General features: G+C 36.4%; 1 protein-coding gene across 1 annotated transcript in view; it reads right to left on the reverse strand.

Annotated features, from left to right (window-relative positions):
- Positions 1–57: 57 nt before the first annotated feature.
- Positions 58–19,936, reverse strand: part of DNAH12 (dynein axonemal heavy chain 12) — a 195,435-nt gene continuing 175,556 nt past the window's right edge. Inside the window, exons 63-74 of the mRNA XM_074313144.1 lie at positions 19,525–19,675; positions 19,058–19,311; positions 18,712–18,852; positions 14,475–14,612; positions 12,883–13,116; positions 12,424–12,612; positions 10,608–10,711; positions 9,085–9,289; positions 4,364–4,501; positions 3,820–3,911; positions 2,457–2,524; positions 58–1,262 (exon numbers count right to left, since the gene is read on the reverse strand). Of these exons, the coding sequence (XP_074169245.1) occupies positions 1,072–1,262; positions 2,457–2,524; positions 3,820–3,911; positions 4,364–4,501; positions 9,085–9,289; positions 10,608–10,711; positions 12,424–12,612; positions 12,883–13,116; positions 14,475–14,612; positions 18,712–18,852; positions 19,058–19,311; positions 19,525–19,675 (1,905 nt within the window). The 3' untranslated portion in view covers positions 58–1,071. The remainder of the gene's footprint in view (positions 1,263–2,456; positions 2,525–3,819; positions 3,912–4,363; positions 4,502–9,084; positions 9,290–10,607; positions 10,712–12,423; positions 12,613–12,882; positions 13,117–14,474; positions 14,613–18,711; positions 18,853–19,057; positions 19,312–19,524; positions 19,676–19,936) is intronic.

Raw genomic sequence — 19,936 nt, forward strand, 5'->3', positions numbered from 1 at the left:
AGGATTAAATATTTTATTCCTAGACTAAAATGCTTTTGCTGGGGGTTGTCCATGTGAAGTGAATTCATTCTCTTAAGAGTCATGCACATAGCCACTGCAAAACAGAATCAAGTTTCAACTTAAGAAACTCAGTGACTGAGTTAACAAAAGTGACTGTTCCAATGGTCCAGATTCATTGGGTAGCTGCACGTACATTTTCCTTGGGTTACAGAGCTGCAGTCTAAAGTGTCCTGGGAATTCTAAGGAAGGAATTAAGTCCATACAAGATAATAAAATTTTTACCATAATTTTGTTTTGTTGAAATGTTTAAAAATTGTTAATGTACATTTATATTATGAATGCATACCAAATAAGAAGAATATTAACTACTTAAAATAATGAGACCATTTGGCATTTCTAATTAAATATGAAGCTAATGCCAAGAAGCACAATACCACCTTAGGTGTGTAGGACTATTGTCCAGCCATCTTACTGTGTTTGTATATCAACTTCACTGCTTTGAGTTTCATTTCATAGTCACAGGAGTACTGTGAGAAATGGAGCTAACATTTTAAAATTCTGACATAAGGGGTTTAGTTCCACAATTGTTGTAATATTTTCCTTACTTACAATTTATTTATATATGTATTTGAAATGTTTGTGTATAATTACTTCAGGCAGGTGAATGGAAAGCAAACTATTACAGAAGCTGAAGAAATGACTAAACGCTTTTGAAAAGAGAGGTTTTCTAATATTAGTTAAATTTTATCCAGTTAGTCTCCCCAAATCTGTTTTTCACATAAATACCCAACTAAAAAAAAGAACTAAATAAAAGATCTTTTATATGCTTCAAAGAAACATTTCTTTTATGTTTTCTTCCATAAGTGTTTGACTATGATCTCAAGAGTCCATCTAGAAGGTTCTATTACAATCAAGAGTGGTATATCAGGGAGAACAATGCAAAGACCTTTTACAAAGATCATTTAAAAGAATAACACCAAGATACTTAGTTTTATAATACATATATTTTGAAGTAAGTGAAGACAATTTTTTTTTTAACTTCTTTTAAATGTTTTCTTAAATTTGTCCAATTTAGTCATCCAACTGACAAAGCAAAGCAACCCCACGCTTGATCCAGTGCTGAATGGGTTTGTCTGTTTTTAACAACATTGCAATGACAAAGTTAGTAGAATGTCCTGTAGTGGAAAGAGTTCCTTTACGTTCACTTGTCTTGTAGAGGGGACAGACATAGGCATTCAACTTCAAAACCTGAGACTTTTTAGCTTGAAAAAAAAAAGAAAAGAAATTTATTTGATAAAGGGAAAACAGCCACTGGTACTGAAAGAACAACTATTTATCTTGTAATAAAATGACAAGTATTAAATCTAAGATCATGATTATGATATCTAAACATTTTAAAGTTGTTTTTTTACAGTTGGTATATAGTAATTATGGTTGTGAAATGAGGAAGTGATTTCATATGGTTCATGATTCTAGGTCTACAAGACAGGAATTGATTTTAAAGTTCTGATCACATAGCAGGTAAGGAGGGCTTGGGAGAGAAGGAATAAAAAAGGAGAAGGTAAGGAAGAAGGAATAAAATAGAGTATAGGTAATGGGGAGATGCAAAAAGAGAGACACAGTCGCTTAGAGCTCTAATTACAAGAAACCCACACATTAGAAGTTGAAATTGCTATTTGTTTCCAGTACGTTACTACTAAGAAAAACACATCAACTCTCACCTACTCACAAAATGAACCTATATACAGTCCTTGAAAAGCCAGATATGAACTATTAGTAGTCTTTCTAAACTAAGGCCACATTTCTCAGTTATAATTGAACTGCATTAACAATGAAAATATTTAATGGATTGAGTAGTGATTATGGGTGATTTGTAAATAATTTCATTTACAGTTATTTGAGAGAAAAAAAACTAGAGAAGAAAGAAAAAACAAAATAATGAACCTCATTTCTGTGGGAAAATGATGATAGCAGAAGGAAGGAAGGGGCAAGTCCAAGGGGACAAAATTGGCCTGCATCCCATATGGCTTGCAACATCTATGCTTTGGGGCATCTGACTGGCTCCTAGGCCTAGGAGTTACTTGTAGCCAGAAAGCTCTAATCTCTGGCTGGAGACTGTGTCAAGCCTATTTGTGTCTCTGAGAGGTGTGCAAAGGCACTTGAGAATCAAAATATTGATGATAAGACTCTGAAAAGTAGAAGTGTGGGGCACAGGCAAAGAAAACGTTACACCTCATGGGATAAGAGCAAAAAGAGGCAAAATGACATTCCTAAGATACTACAAATGCAACACAAAAAATGGGAACAATATATTTCCAATGAAAACAATGTAAATATTAAGTCACTATTTTAATTGAACAAAATTCTAATAGTTTGAGCAGAGACTTATTTGGGGAGCAGTTAAAAATATCTATCCTCCCTAAAACTCCAAGAAATTTTGTTAGAGGCATATTTACTTGGTTTTATCCATATGATGGGCATCAGGTCAAAGAGAAGTTTGGGATGCTGTTCGGCAAGTAATCCACTGTGAAGAGAAATTAACATACGTTTATTAGAAATAAGATGAAATTTGCTATTTAGAAATTGCAACTTAGATATTGGCTTTTCATACAAGAGAGAACCAGAGATATGCATGAAAAAAAAGTTAAAAAAAAACCCAAAAAACAAAAAAACCCCCCACGAGAACAACAACAAAAACAATCCAAGATAGAGGCAATGCAGAATCGAGAGAAACCAATTTATAGAAAGGCTATGTACAAACAGTGGACAAATATCAATTCCACCATTTTTTAAATGCTGTCCATATGGCACACACTATGCTATTACATTTGACCATCACAATGATCTTGTCCCCATTTCTATTCCTATGTCACGGGTGAAGAGTGGAGGCTCAGAGAGGCGGGGTACTTTTCTCAATACCATGGCTCTTAAGTGCCAGTGTCAGGATTCAAACAGAGATCTGCCTATCTAGAAAATGTGGTTTCTTTTCCCTATGTTACATTATTTATTTGTTGGTTTGCATATTTGTTTGAAAGAAGGAGGGAAGAAAAGAAGAAAAAGATGAATACATACATAAGGAAAAGTAAGTTAAGCGAAAAGTCAGTAGAGTGATGAAAAAGAAAAGAGAAATGATCAAATAAACTATGTGCACATAAGTATTTGTAGAACCCTATCTTAGAATTATCTCTGGAACCACCTTCGTGCTTCTTCTTAAGCAATTTTCCCTGCCAGGCCTTTAACTCTCCTTTGAGAGCAGTCTAAACGTGACTCTGGAAATAGAGGATTATGCTTATTAATACACTGTTAAAGAGCTGGGCTCCAAGGGAAATAGTTTCTCTCTTTCTCTCTTACCCCCATATTTTAAACAGGAATAGCATTGCTTAGTTTCTTCAGCTGGAAATTAAGTATTTATTTTAAATATTTATTTATTATATCATCAAAATACAAGAAAAAAATTTCCATTCATCAGTAGAAATGGAAACTTTATACAACTGTAAATTGTTTAATAGTGAGCTACTCCTACACATTACAAAATGGAAGGCAACTGTTACAAAACAGTTAGAAGCAGGAAAATAATCTCCATTCACTTTTCTACTAGTAAAACCACTGAAATATCAACTGAAATTGTTCAGGATCTAAAAATATTCACTCATCAATTGCCCCAGCCTGAGTAATGATTGATGGCAAAGATTCTGATATTATTTATTACTTGCCATATTCCCTAGAAAAGACTTTCTGGTTGAGGGGAAAAATGGCAGCAGACAGCTTATCTAAGATTCAGCTGCAATTGAAGAGGTCTTTGCAGTTAAAACTACTGACCTTTTTCTGTCCCAGCGTGCTCCATCGAGATATAAGCCATGGATATAAACGCCATCTTCTGGTTCTGTCTCAGATGTATCAGAAGGAATAACCTGAAGGGAGAGGCACACACTAGTAATGGTCTCCTGCCAGACAATTTTTGTCTCATAAAGAAAACATTAGTTAAATCTTCAGAACACATTCATGGCAACTCCACTGTATTATAGCTTCTTAAACTATAAGTTTTTCAGTAAAATGTAAATGTAAAAATGTATAATACAGTTTTTAAAAAGCATTTTATCAGGCTATACGGTACCTCACATTAATTTTTGCTAAAATAGAAGAGCAGCAGCAGAATAGAATTTGAATTAAATATTGAGATACATAAAAGTTCTAGCATAGAGATAGCAAGACAAATATATACTTTCTTCGTGAAAATCAAAGAATGAAAAGAAGTCAAATTGTATATAGTGGGCTATAAAAATATGAATTCTACATATCCTCCTTGCTTAAATATATGACTTTGATATAATGATACACAGTGCAGTTTAAGGAGTTACTGTACCTCAAATTCATATCCTAGTAAATCAATAGGGATGGTATACTTTCTGGCATAATTCTGCATAGCTCCAGTTAAAAAGGCTTGGGTGAAAAAGAAACCTGAGAGCCAAAACACGCAAGGTTTTCCTGAATTATACCAGTCCTATAAAGGGAAAACAAAATGCATTATGTTGATTTTTTTCAACTTACCCAAGTGTCATCTGACATACAATCCCTGATTCTGGTGTTCATGTGTGTTGCCTACACTTTCCATCACAAGATTCTCTTTCCTGACACTAATCATATAACCTATATCTTGGCCCTCTGACCTCTTTTCCCCTTCTAGTTACTCTTGGAAAATCCTAACTCATTTTAACATTAACCTGAATAAAACAAAGTTTGAAAGATTCAAATTTTCTGCAAAAAGCCAAACGTAAATTAATTGGGGATTTATTATATTATTTAATCCCACTCAAAAGCAACCATGTTAGAAATCTTACGCATTGTCTAACTATAGCCTTCATTGCTGATTCCAGTACCTTTCTTAACCCTCTTAAATTCCCTGCCTCCATGCCCACTGCCCCCATTCCAGTTTAGATAGTCATGGTCTTCTTTCTGTATCAATGTGTGTACCTCCTTGTTTTTCCTCTCTCTACTCAATTCATCTATAACAATGCTTCCAGAGTTACCTCACCACACATGGTTTGGATCAGCGTTATCATCTTCAGTGATCTATTACTCCCCCATCAAATTCAAGTCTAAACACACCTTAGTCTAAAAATCTTAGTCTCTTATTCAAGATACTTCACAATCCAGCCCCAAGTTATATTTCCAGCTCTGTCTTTTTAAGTTACCCTTCAAGCATCTTACAGTCTAATCAGAAGGTAACCATTTGCAGGTCTCTTCTCTGCACTGGGTGGACATCTGTTTTTTCTGCTCATCATAAAAGTGAAACTATTCTTACATGCCTCTGGAGGACAAACCCTCCTACACTCTCAACCCAAGCACTTCTGGTGGTGGAACTCCACCTTCTGGGGTGGGCATGTGATTCATGCTTATCCAATCAGAGTGACTGATTCAGGAATGGACATGTGACCCAATCAAAGCCACAAGTATCAAGATTCTTGTTGGGACTTTTGGGAAAAAGACTCACTCTCAACTCTTTGAAGTTATGTGGCTATGAGGCCAGAGTTGCTGTAGCTATATTGCTACCATCAGACAGGAACCTAACTGACAATGGACTTAACCTACACATACCAGAGCCAAGAGATGAAGTACAAGAAGCCAGGACCAGGTAATTGTGCCAGATCAAACCCTGCCTGGAGCCACTTTACCACCTGGAGTTTTCAAATATGCAAGGGAACAAACTTTATATTTGCTTATGTCAAAATTTGCACAACAGAATCCATCCTTAGTTATATAGTGCCTTTCATCTCACAGCTATCTTTAAGTCCTCTTCCTTTTTTTGCAGTGTCAAAAACCATTCATCTTTAGACCCAGTTCAAATGCTACTTCATCTAATAAACAAACTCTGTTTTCTGAGCTAAAAGAACTCTCTCCCTTCTTTGAATTCCTAGAACATTTTACATGTTGGTCTTTTATGACACATCCCTTACCATACTGTATTACTTTTTTCTTAAATACATAGGCTATCTCCCTATAAGCTGTTGGCAACTTGAAGGCAACTTGGCAACTCTGTCCAACAACAACATGCTTTGGATAAAGTGGGGTCTCAATTCGCATTTGTTGACTGAACAGATGAATCAATAAAATGAACTTTGTCTGAGTGAGCAGCACACCACGGGAAGAAGCCAGTTTTGCTTCCTGGGAGGAAGAGAACAAACCACTGCTAGAGATGTTGCGGTATCAGATGAAGAAGAGGTAGAGAAAGAGATGGAGTTTGACAAGGGCACAAGCCAGGCAGAACCAGCACCATGTACAAGAAAGCTGCAAGAACCCACAGGCAAGTGTATAAAAAATCCCCTTGCTCACTCCAGGGCTGCATTTAGCCAACAATGTCATGAGTGTCTGGTCAGCTCCTTACATACAATCTCTGAATTAACTACCACTAGCTGAGTGCTTAGTACACACCAGGCACTGTGCTGAGCACTTTACAGGTATCTCCTCATTTAGTCCACAAAATAACTCAGTGAGTTAGGTAATATTCCTCTCATTTTATATTTGAGGAAACTGGGTGTAGAAAAATGAACATCATGCTCAAATTCACACAGATACTGTTAGATCCTGGATTTAACCTGAGATTATAGCCAGTGTGCAAAAGAGCTTAAAAAAATATACAGGAAGGAGAAAGGGAAGATAAATAGAGTAAACCATGGGAGAGAAATGAGAAAAGGATAGAAAACTCCAGATGACTCATTTGCTTAATTTGTTAACTCTAAGAACCATTAGGAGGTGAAGTCAAGAGTCCGGGAGAAAAAAAGATGATGGGAAAATTATGTAGCTTCTGTAAGGGTTAGAGAACAATGCGGGAGATCCATTCAGGGGAAGATTTGTGGTGAAGGATGATAAAGGTGCTCGATAATGAGTGAGACCTTCTTACCCAAATGGAATGACTTCAAAGGGAAATCCAAATTTCAGAAAGCAGAGAGTTTGATGTGAACTTTTATATTAAAAACAAAAGGAATCTGTCTAAGGCCATCCCAGCTGGCACCATGCCAGGACCCTCTAGGGGACCAAGCTAAGACTCTTCAAGGCCTGTCAGGACAAAGCAGTACACGGATATGTAAGCAATTTCAGAAAAGTTTGGGAAATGGACTGGAGTACAAAAAAAAGTAAAATGTGGCAAAGGGAGGATGGAATTAACTATATGTCAGATGCTTTTGATAAGGGTCAGAAAGAGGCTGGTCTATCCAGGAAGAAGTAAAAGATATGTTGAGACACGGCTAGGAATCACCCAGGTGTGAATTCACCTATCAAATTGGAAAAATAAAAATAAACACTAATTACTGAGAAACAGGCACTCATATTCACTATTGATGTGGATACAAACTGAATAATTTTTCTGTAGGATGACTAAGTAATGTATATCAAAAGTCTTAAAAATATCCAAATGGAATCAATCAAAACATTAAAAGAGTAAGGTACCACTGACCAACAGGTGTTTTTCTAGAAACACAACGATGGCTTTACATTTGGAAATGTAGTGATATAATTCAATGCAATAAAAAGTTAAAGAAGATAAAAAATAACAATAGCAATAAATGCTGAAAAGGCATTTGATAAAATTCAACAATTCTGATTTTACAGTCCACATTTACTGAATGCTTACCACATACCATGGACTGTTACCCTATGAAATAAAAGTGCCCATTTTATGGATGAGGAAACAGGCTAGCAACTGGCAACTCTTCTAGAGCTTAAACACTTAAAACTCCCATTCTATGGTGTTTCTTTTGTTTAATGTATAATCTACATAAAAAAGCTCCTATAAATTAAATTTTAAAAAATAGTCTAGGGCAGCCAGATAGCTCAGTTGTTTAGAGCGTGAGCTCTGAACAATAGGGTTGCCGGTTCGATTCCCACATGGGCCAGTGAGCTGCGCTCTCCATAACTAGATTGAAGACAACGAGCTGCTGCTGAACTTCCAGAGGGGCAGCTGGATGGCTCTGTTGGTTAGAGTGTGAGCTCTAAACTATAAGGTTGCCGGTTCAATTCTCGCATGGGATGGTGGGCTGCGCCCCATGCAACTAAAGATTGAAAACAGCGACTGGATTGGAGCTGAGCTGCGTCCTCCACAACTAGATTGAAGGACAACAACTTGGAGCTGATGGGCCCTGGAGAAACACACTGTTCCCCAATAGTCCCCAACACAACTTTTTTTAAAAAAAGGCCGGGGCCAGATGGTTTCACTCATCACTCATGCTTCACTCATGAATTAAAAAAAAATAAATAAAAGTCCAAAAGGAAAAATAGCCTAGGTAACGAACTGGCAATTCCAGAAGAAAATATACAGGGCAAGTACACATACTAAAAAAAGCACAGGCTCTCTAATAAATAACCAAAGAAACTTAAATTGAAACAATAAGATTGGCAAAAACTGAAAAGGGAGGTATGAGAAAGCCTGTCTCCCCACATCTTCACATGCACTGTCTATTTATGATTAGCTTCCACAGTGAAACAAACACCGAAAGGTCATATACCTATGTGAATTTCCAGAAAGTATTTTTGGGGTTCTCTTTACCCCTTACCCCTGCATAAACATCAACCATAGGATGGGGGGTGAGCTGAGGAGTTAGGAAGGAAAAACAGTGCCTGCCCTACGCTTGCTTTCCTGTGCCCTGAACAACCTTTAGTGTGTGTTGGAGGAGGAGCAAGATTTCAAAGCACTCATCCTTTTCCTAGTTCTATGAGATAAGAGCTAAGAAGCAAATGATTTTAGACAATGACCAATTATTCATAAATCCAAGCTTCAGGCTCTTTTCATAATTTGCCATCAGTATTAAAATCATAATACCAGTTTGAACCACAAACTTAGAATCTCCAAAATAATATATATCAAGTATAACTTGGGTTTGGGTAAGGTAAAATTTTGATTCTCTACTCAGTACTTCGAAATGTGTATAATTTTCAATATTCTAAAATTTGGGTTAGATTACCATGAAACTACTAATCATATTCCATTCAACTCAAAGACATTCAAGTGACCACAGTCAATTTCTAATATCTCCCCAGTCAACCAAAAAATAAAATTATATATATATATGTATATTATATATAATCTTTTACCTGTAAAAAGTTCAACCGGGCTAGAAAATCTGTGACATAACTTCCTAGGGGTTTAAGGCTTGGGTATGATCGTTGGGCCCATATTTCTGGAACTTTTCCAAGAAGCAAACTACCAGAGAGTGCTTCCAGTGCAGAATCCATTACAACCACACCCTTAATAGCTTTTTCAAGGTCCCGTAGAGTGTTACGTATAGTTTTAGTTAAACTGCAAGGAAATAAATTATGTCATCAACCAATATATGAAGTAAACGTTAACACAGAATGTCTTTCCAGAAGAAATGGCAGGAATCTCATTCACAGCTTTATGAGGGTGTTTCCCAAAGTATGGTCAACTCCCACTTGGTAATGTAACATAATTTTACATTATACTTATGTGAAAGTTTTTCACTTTAATAATAAGAAATATTTTAAAATATAGAAAGTAATACAACTAACTTTCTGGGTATTATTGCTTAGGACCAGGCTAATTTAAGCAGAGAATGATTTATGGAAAAATATAATGTAAATAATATTACAGGTGACATGAAAATACAGAGGGTGCCAAAAAATGTATACACATTTTAAGAAAGGAAAAAACTGTATTAAAATTGTAATACTCAATATATACCAATAACAAAAGATGAATACAAGTCATGTGTATACGTTTTTTTGGCACCCCCAGTATGTTATAGTTATAAAAGTTATGTAGAATGGTGAAAAGTGCAGAAAAAATTATAAAAGTGTTATGCAATGCCTGAAACTTGGGAAACACTGCATCAAAACATAAAGTGCATATTCATTCATACACTTTCAAATACTTTGCTTCCCATTTAGGCCCGAACTACCAAGAACACCATAAATACTCATATATCTGCCATGAGAGTTTTAGGCTAGAAGTCCAAGCAATTGAGGGATAGTATGTTATTATATATAAATACATATGGTGTTTGTATAAGAAATGCTGAGTTAAGGCATCATAGTGTTTTAAAATGTTTTAGTTTAAAACGTCAACAAGTCTGGAAACCCAAATAAACTTGGAAACACTTTAGAATCATAATCAAAACAGTCTCCATTCCTTAAGCCAGTGTTGAACTGTAGAAAATTTAATTTAAAAAAATAAAAGTAAATAATTTGTTTGCTATCATGGGGTACCAAATCAACTTAGATTAGACTCAGGAAGAAAAGGGAGGTGTATATATGTCAAGAGGTAGGAAAATGTCAGAAGATGTGACTACACATAAGCCTAGCTAATGCTCATTCTATCTTTAGCTCCTGAGGAGAATAGTAATGGATGGGTGGGAAATTCTGATTAATGAATATTTTTAACCAGATCTCTTTTTCATCACCATTTTAACACTATAAAATATATCCTTCCTTCTGGGGCAGAAGCTCATGCAATTAAATTAAAAATTAAAAGGGAGAAAGTTCTAAAGAAATGGCAGGTTTTAATAATTTTTTTCTTAAAATTTTAAGTCAATGCCAATGTGTCTTTTTATCAGCTTTGGTTGGTCACCTTCTAAATCACTGGGGATATAGATCCTTACTTGTTAAATCTTTCCATTTCTTGTACTAACACAGTATTCATGCTCTCTTCATATCTCACGGGATACTTCCATAGGGCTGTTTCAATGTCAAAATCGTTTGGTAGCTAAGAGAATAGATTTTGAAGATCACATATGACTCTCAGAATGCATAATTAGTTTCATTCAGATCACTAATAGTTAACATTGTGCAGTTACTATGTGCTAGGCATTGTGCTAACTGCTTTCCATACATTATCTCATTTAATTCTTACCATACCCTGTTAGGTGGCCATTATTCTCTCTATTTACAGATAAGGATATTTAAGTACAGAGAGGTTAAGTAACTGCCCAAGGGCACACAGCCAAAAAGTGATCCATTTAAATCCACAGGCCTCTAACTCCAAGACCCATGCTCTTTACTATAGATAGGATATAGCACTTTGCAGAAGATACACATTTCTGAAAAGTTGTGTAATTTCCTTCCATAAATTGAAACTTATTTTCCATTGATAAAACAGATGTGCCATCTCATTACTGTTTTTTATTTATTTCCAATCAATTATCATCTGGCTCCAAATAGCTTAGCGTAGGCCACTATCAAATAATTAATGTGTGAATGTAGCAGGGTTCCGGGGCACAGGGAGAGAGAAGGCCATCAATTGTCTGATTTCTATGAGTCATGGCAAGGATGCTTGAGAAGTGATAAAGGGGACTTTGGGACTGATGATCAAGCCACAAGACATTGGAATTCATACTCCTTAAGGGGCAAAGAAGTTTTCCAATCAGGGAAGTCCCAAACTCAAAAAGTTGAGCTGCCCAGGGTGTCCCCAGATGATGGCCCCTGAGTGGTGTAAAAGAATTCTTCTAAATCACACTAGGTGGTGTCACTCAAGGACCCTTGGGCTTAGCACAATCCCTCTATCACAAATAAGTCCCAGATTCCACTGCCAGGTAACTTTCTGTTAGGGATCTTGTAAGAGCTACCATTCTGCAAGGGTGAGAACCTTTCCCCACAGAGGTAAACTGCAGAAACAGTAAGGGGTCAGGGATGAGAAGAGGCAAACAACAGAAGCAGCAGCCTAGGGGAGGAGGCTAGTCTGCTTTCACACTAAGGGCTGGGGTCGCTGGGCAGTGCTTCTTCCCTCCCTTATCCAGTGGCTGCAACCAGGTGCGTGGTGAGTAGGCTCTTCTTAAGGACTGGTGTCAGGCAAGACCACCAACAGTGGGCGTCGAGTAATGGTGCTGTCCATGGGCTTTCAAGGCAGATGGACTATGAGCCAGGTTCTGCTATGTCAGAGCACCTGATTGAAATATGGGGATAATTGGCGCATTTACCCTGGGGCAGTGGGGGGGAGGGGCGAGGGAGAATTGTGAAGATCAGTGCTTAAGACCATAAATCTTTTTAAAGTTACGTGAAGACAGAAAAAAAGGTGAGACTAGAGAGTATCATTCCACTTTACTAGTAGGGCTAGGTACATTGGACTGTATTATGAAAATAAAAAAGCTATAGCAGCTAATTTAGTTGATGCTCTTATCTCTCTGTGACCCCTCATTTCCTAATGTAGAGATTAAAAACTACTCACTCCTTGATCCAGCAAGTTCAGACCATTTCCTCCATTTTTAAAAAGCATTATGCAAAGTACCTTAAATTCATGATCTCTTTAATGTTCACAAGAACCTTATCACCTGACTTTACAGATTTGGAAACTAATGTTCAGAAAGGTAAACTATCTTGCTCAAGGTCACAATGCTCCTCAATGGAGTTTCCAGATTGTCATTTCAGTACCATTTTGATTTATATTATATTATAAGCAACATATTTTAAGCTAAACATTACCTTTTTGAGAATATCTTTGGTAATTTCTAATAGAACCTGGTCAGTACTTCCTGAGGATCCTGTCTGTTCGGAGCCTCCCTGGGTGAGGAGCAAGGACTCAAAGAGGATTTTCGTTTGTTGAAGATCTTTGGAGATATCAACATTCTCATGTAATCCAAATATCTCAGGGTGTTGAGTAAATGGAAGTTTCTATCAAAATAAATTAAGCAAGCATCACATTTTCACTGAATACATTAATTCATAAGGTAGACACGTGCAAACCAGAGGGTTAAAAATCAACTAAATAAACAATAGAGGAATTTTTCTAATTTTTTATAATAATTAGAAACAAAAGATATTGAAATTTGATTGAACCCATAATACTTATCAAACCCTATCCGTTACCAAGGAATATTTCACTGTTTGCTTTTTAGAAAATTAACACTTAAATTTAGCACTACTTTCAGTGACATCAATTACCTTAATGAATTCAATATAATCATTATAAGTGCCTTTAGGAGGAGCGAAATAGTTTCCACTGGGAGAAAACTTATAATGATGGCTTTCAATTATGTGTGGATTATAAAAGTCAGCCAGCATGGTTAAGAGGAGACGTCTGTCCCAATCATCTGTCACTCTTCCTCCATAGTTACACTCCCCAGTCAGATAAGAGATAGCTTCAAATGGAACTGTGTCATACTCATTTATAAATAACTGAAACAAAGGAAAAAATAAAATGAGAAAAACAAAGTATTTCACTTCATTTCCATTTTAAGATGGCATTGAGTATCTATCTATCTATCTATCTATCTATCTATCTATCTATCTATCTATCAATCATCTATCTATCTACCTATACACACAGAAGTGAGGTTGGAAGAATCATCATCCTGGTTGTCTTTGGGTGACCTTTATGAGGCCCCTTGTCATAAAGGCCCTCATCACAACAAAGAAGCAGAAAAATATTAATATTCTGTGATAGTCTAGCTGGATTTATGTATGTGGTAAAATATAACAGAAATAATGGGACGAGTACTGGAGTTGGACAGACCTGAGTTAAACCTGACCTCAGCGGACAAGTTCACTTCCTACCTTTGGTTTTCTCAAAAATAGAGATAATACCAACCTTACAGGGTTGCTGTTGAAGATTAGAATTAATAAAAGTAAATGTGCCTAGTTCAAAGTCTGAGTTAGTAGAGATTTACAGTGGATATTTATTCTTTTCATCTTCTCCTTCTCCTTCTTCTTTTTTTGGAGGGGGCCTGCTGACCACCTGAATCTCACATTCTGAGTCTACAGAAACTGAAAAAGCTGGCCACTCACTTTCCCAGCTTCCCTTACAGCTAAAGCTTAGGCCTGTGCCCTGGGCTTGACTATTCAGATACATCTAGACTGAACTGGGGTTTAGTAAGCAAAGCAGTAGGGAAAGCAAAGAACCTGTTGTAACGGTACCAGCGGGCCTGCAGTAGACCAGAGTGTGTGCAGCTGGTATGTGAGCTGTGGTGTCTAATATGCACCAAGGGTAGAGGGGCTGCTCTTACCAGACATGGTATGATTCTAGATGGGACTCTGGATGCCCTGGCTTTCCAGCTGTCTTGGCGATTCTGTGACCTACATGGTATTCTTTCAATAAATTCCTTTTCTACTTAAAGCAGACCGCCTGCTTCTGTTGACTGATAGGAGTATTTGTAGATTTGACTGAGTGGAGAAGAGTAGAGGATAGTGAGGACCTATATAAAGCCAGCTGAGGAGGGTACTGCAAAAAGACAAAGAACCAGGGTCCTTGATGACAACGTTTTTGCTGAATCAACCAACTCCAGAGCCTGTCCTCCTCTGTACTTTTTAAAGTGAGATAAGTTTCATTATGGTTTAAGCCCGTTTGAATAAGGTTTTCTATTATTTGCAGCAGAAAAAACATCCAGATGGAAGTAGTGCTTCATAAACTACAGTTATAATTGTTACTACTACCTCCCCATCTATTAGTAGTGCTGGGAGAATTGAATAAGTTATTCTCAGCAAAGGGCTTGATACACAGTTATCCTCCATTAGTGTTAGTCCCTTTCTAATTATACCTGTAGTTGTCGAATACTGATGCGTAAGTCTGATTCATTAAATCCATATGGAATATTCCAACCAAGAGGACCAAATTTCTTTCTCTCTTGCACGAGGGCATGAAAAAAACAAACTCCGAACAGCAACTTCTCCCATGCCTTTAATATAAAAATTATACAAGAAAAAAATTCTGATCATATTTCCATCAGTAAAATGAGAGGAATCAGTGGTATTTTTCATTGTAAGGTTCTATGGCTATATATCTCTACAAACTCTTATTTAAAAAAGACATGCTAACAAAAATAATGCTTACTATAAAAAGTATTAATCTTATGACTTAACACCTCCAAATAGAAACAAATTGCAATAATATTAAACTTTATTAAAATGCAATAATTCTACCATTTACTAAAGTATTGGTTCATAATACTTTGGTATTGTTCATAGATATTTATAACTTCAAAACTTAAATGTTATCCTATAGATTCGCTGGCATATGCTTGAGACTACAAGTGCAGGAGAATGATTAATCATGATATGAATAGTACCAATATATAGTAACTCTGACTTTGTGATTTTGCATTTGGAGATCATTTCTGAAACCACTGTTTATTTACTCTATCCATGACATCTTCACATGTGTGACATGTATGTCACATGGTCCTCTCACTCAGACTGTCAGTGCTCTGGAGGATGGCCGCCCAGCCCTTTGAGGTGACCCCAAGTAAATTTCAAGTGTGCTACACAGCACGTATTTTAAGTTAGACCATCTCAAACAGCTCCAAATGCAATAAAAATCCATCTGAGTGATGCAGTGGTAGAAACTGTTCCTATAATATTACAATGTAAGTACACCATGGCTTAACTAAATAACTATATTCTTGAAATGCTGTGCATAAATCAAAGCATATTATACACATATTATATGAATGCTGTGGTGACATATTTAATAGGGGAAAAACCTTTTGGCAATGAGAGCAATATCCTAATTTAGGTATATGTTCCACATATTTTCACATAATGGGTTTTCTTAAGGAGGTGATAATTACTCTACATTTTTGGCCTGTGCTTGTTCAGCCAAGAAGCCTCTTGTGGTATCAGAGAAACCTTAGGAACAGAATACAGAAAGAGGCATACTTAGGATAAGATGCTGTCAGCCCAAGATGACTCTGAACATACAAAGAACAGTTTTCTACAACTGTGGCTGAAATTAGATGTGGCTGAAATTAGATACGGGCTGAATAGATGTGGTAAGGGGCATCAGAGGAATTTGCCACAGTTCTGTTATCTAGATTTTATTTAAAAACCAATCTATATACTCTAAAAACACTCTTAAATATTAAAGAATTCATTTAAAAAATTTTTTCTGAAGGCTGCTATTTTTTTCTTCCCCATTGTGTGTTTTTTCCAACTGATTTCTGAATTATATTTTCCAGGGTACATTTTGTGACGAACCCAAGGGGATAGAAGGATGATACCATCATCTACTGAAAGATGACAACACCAACCCAGCAAATGTCTTTTGGTTTGTTTTCTGTGATGTGGTGCTGATTTGTGTTGACTCATCCAAATTCCTTAGCAAGGTTATGATTCTCACTCTTATTACCCACCAATCAAGCCACTCATTGCTCTTTCAACAGCCCTGTCAAAAAACCCTGTGCTTTTAGACATACTTTTTGTGCTTACTTCCTCCAAGATGCTTTTTTCAATGGCTAACAAGAGTTAATCACATAAAAGTGGGAAGAGAGAATGAACTGGGTACCAAGTCCCACCTCTGATACGTATTAGCTACATGACCTCAATTTTCACTTGATGTACCTGAGTTTCCTTGTTTAAAAAACAAGGTCGTGATAATAATACTTACATTAGAGGGTTATAAGGCTTGTATATTTAAACTACCTGGAACCTGCTGGTGTTCAGTAAATGCTTGTGCCCTTTCTCCCCTCCTTTCTTTCCCTTTTTTTGGTCCTCTCGTAGTTGATAATACAGTCATGGCAGTGGTTCCCACCTAAGTTAACATTTGAATTTCCTTTGTTATTTGTTTATTTACAACAGTTGTTGAGCTCCACTTTTGACTTAGTGAATCAAAATCTCTAGGAGTGGGGCATAGTAACTTTAACAAACCCCCCAGGAGTATGGGAGTTGTGCTTGAGCTTGCCTTGCATAAATTTCCCTTGACTAGAATGAAAGCTCCATGAAGACAGAAATTTTTATGTTTATGTATTTCATGTTTATATGTTCATCACCATATTTCCAGTTCCTAGAAGAGTGCCTTATACCTAGTAAGTGGTTCAAGAAATATCTGTTGGATGGATGGATGGATAGATGGTTGGATAGATGGATGGATGAAGATATAGAAATGTATCCTTGCCCTTAAGGAGACTACAACTGAGTATAGGAAACAGATATAAAACTAACAATTAACTAACAGAATTGCTAGATAATTCAAATGCCCAAGATGTCAATTTACCTATGACTATAAAGATCTTATTTACTTTTAATAGTCAAATGATGATAGTTCAAATTATTGCTGGCCCAATGGTCATAAATTAGCCTTATCAAAGGGCATTCCGGCTATTTCTGGGAGCCTCCAAAGGAGTTTCACATATGCCTAAAAACCAGTCTGCTACAGAAACCCTAGGGCGATGGTTCTCAAAGTGTGCTTCCAGGACCCTTAGCATCAGCGTCACCTAGGAATGTGTTAGAACTGGAAAATTTTAAGCCCTACCCCAGACCAACTGAGTTAGAAATTCTGGCGGTGGGGTCCAGCTAGATGAATGTGACGCAGGTTGAGAACCAACGTCCTAAAGCATCTACACTCTTTTTCTCCTCTCACCCCGTCTCCCATCTGTTTTTAGTACCAGAGAAGTGGCTTGGTGAAGCCTTACCCACTGCCTCTGTTCATCATAAAAATGATGATACATGGTAAGGATGCTGTCTTTGGATGTTTTACAGACTCTAATACTTGGGGTGCCAACGTTGCTTGCTCCATGTTGTAATACAGGTGGACAGTGCTGCTGCTTCAGCTCAGTGCCATTCTTTATTCTAAGTCCCTCTGCGTGTGTTTAGAATCTTTAAAAGTTTCCCTTCTCTGCTTCTGGCTACCTCTCCTCTAATGGCAGGAGTTCAAACTCTGGATGGGGATCAGACACCATACCACCTTTTCCATTTTAGGAAGGTCTCTTCATAGCTAAAACCACCAAGTATCCCTCTTTCTTCCAGAGTTAAAAATAAAATTATTGCTCAGGACTAGGGCACACAAAAAGTATCATTAAGCGGAAAGAAACTAGCTGGCTTCCAAAGAATTCAATCCTTTAGGCAAATACTCGTATGATAAATAGCATGTGTTGGAGGTAAGGACAGGGGATGATTTTCCTCTAGTATTGATGTTTTCTTCCATGTGGGGAAACCTCAATTAATGTGACGGCCCTGGATTTTCTCCTTCCTTGTACTCACTGCAGGAGAAGGGTGTGACCTATCTGATCAGTAAACTTGAGAAACATTAACTAGATATGTTTTGTTCAGCTTCTCCGTTTTCTCTCTTAGCAGTGAGCTTCCTGCAGGGAAGAAAGTTTTCCTCTGTTCCTCTGGGTGGATAAATCTGCTTAATTCTGGGTTCAGTAATATGAAACCCATTGTTCATAGATATAAACTACATCTTCCTACCTATTCTATATCAGCAATTAAGGTTATAATTGGGTTCCCACATGTTTATACTTTTTCCTATTTCTTAATTGGTAAAAATTCAGGCATGGAAAAGTACTCCTAAATTTCCCCATAACCATATGCAAAACTGTTTTACATGGACACACTGAAAAGTATTATTAATATGTCAAAACATTATTGCTAGAATTTAAGATCCATGAAGGCAGATTTTTTTTTTTGGGGGGGGCTGTCTATATTATTCTCACTGGTTTATATCTAGCACCCAGGATAGTGCCTAGCATACATATTTGTTGAAAGAATGAATAAATTATATGAAAATAGTTTGCTACTTTTGGGTCTTAATCAAATACACTATTGGACTTTGATTTAAAAACTAAGATACATTCATTTACTCAAAAAATATTTATTTGACTGTCTCCTACTTGGGAAGCAGAACACAAACTATTGAAAATAAAATGATAAACAAGATAGGTACAATATCTGTCTTCTTAGGAAATGTCTAAAATTTAACATTATTAAATAAAATACTTATATTTCCATATTTTATCACTGTAAAAACATATTTTAAAAGTTCTAAAGTGTGAATATTACCAGTTCCTTTCCCTGGCATCCACTGAAGAACAAAGTATCAGAAATTGGATCAGTGAGATATGATTGGAGGAGATTTAGCCGAAGACCCGTGGGAGGTTCATTAGTCATTTTTACTCCGTTCTGTAGAATTGTTACTGGGAACTAAGACAAAATAAACAGAGAGCATTACTCAAGATAACCAGCTCGAGTCCTAAAAATGCATACACCAGTGGATTAAAAATAGGCATAACAAAGGATTCCAGAAATATTTTTAAAACCTTTTAAGGTTAAGCATTAGAAGCTTGATCAAGGTATATACAATGTAAGATTAAGTAAATGTACTGAACTCTATAGGACATAAACATACTTTTGGAGATGGGTAACTTGTGAGCCAAAGCCTAAAGGATGAGTTACAGACTTCAGAGCTAAAATCTTCACATATTTTTTCCAATATGGGCATCCAGGAGACAGCAAGGTGACAGTTCTGCAGGCAAACCCAAGTTCCTTCTTCCATTGCTGCTTTAATCATTTTTGTTGCAATTGGTCCTTGTCCCTGTCCCAGTGAAATAGCTTGAAATTTATTTCCAGACATAGCTTTATCATTTGCAAATTTCAGCAGGCCTAAGAGGGCACAAAACAGTGGCTTCATTGCTTACTCTAAAATTATAAAATATGTCTTATGTTTCAGTGATAGGTATTTAATTGTGGAAAATTCTAGTTACCTTTCCTTACAAATATCTGATTCACTAGGTAATTTATAATCATATAAGAAATGGACATTAAGTGTGATGATTTATTTATAATTTATTTAAAGTTTACAGTATATATACTTACTGGCCATGGGATCTGCTCCTGGAGATAGCACAAAAATTAAGGGAATGGTGCAATTTGAATCCAAGTAACTCTTTGTCAAATCGAATGGCGGAGGCTCTACAAACTTTTTCCCTAGTTTGTCAGTTACATAATTTGTTATAGCTGGAGTTATCTGTTAAAGAGAGAAAAAATATGATCTTTAGAGTAATTTTGTTTTCACATAACAACTTTGATTATTGCTGAAAACCAACAAAGAATAATATATAAGTCAAATGGCCAAGAAAAGCATGTAGTATATATAGACAAAGTGCTAATTTCCCTAACACATAAAACATGTCTATAAATTGATGGGACAAGACTAACAATTCAAAAGCAAAATGGGCAAATGAGATGAACAGTTTATTAAAAATGAAATAGAAATATATCTTAAACG

Source organism: Rhinolophus sinicus, linkage group LG10 (assembly GCF_036562045.2).
Source record: "Rhinolophus sinicus isolate RSC01 linkage group LG10, ASM3656204v1, whole genome shotgun sequence".
NCBI classification, from domain to species: domain Eukaryota; kingdom Metazoa; phylum Chordata; class Mammalia; order Chiroptera; family Rhinolophidae; genus Rhinolophus; species Rhinolophus sinicus.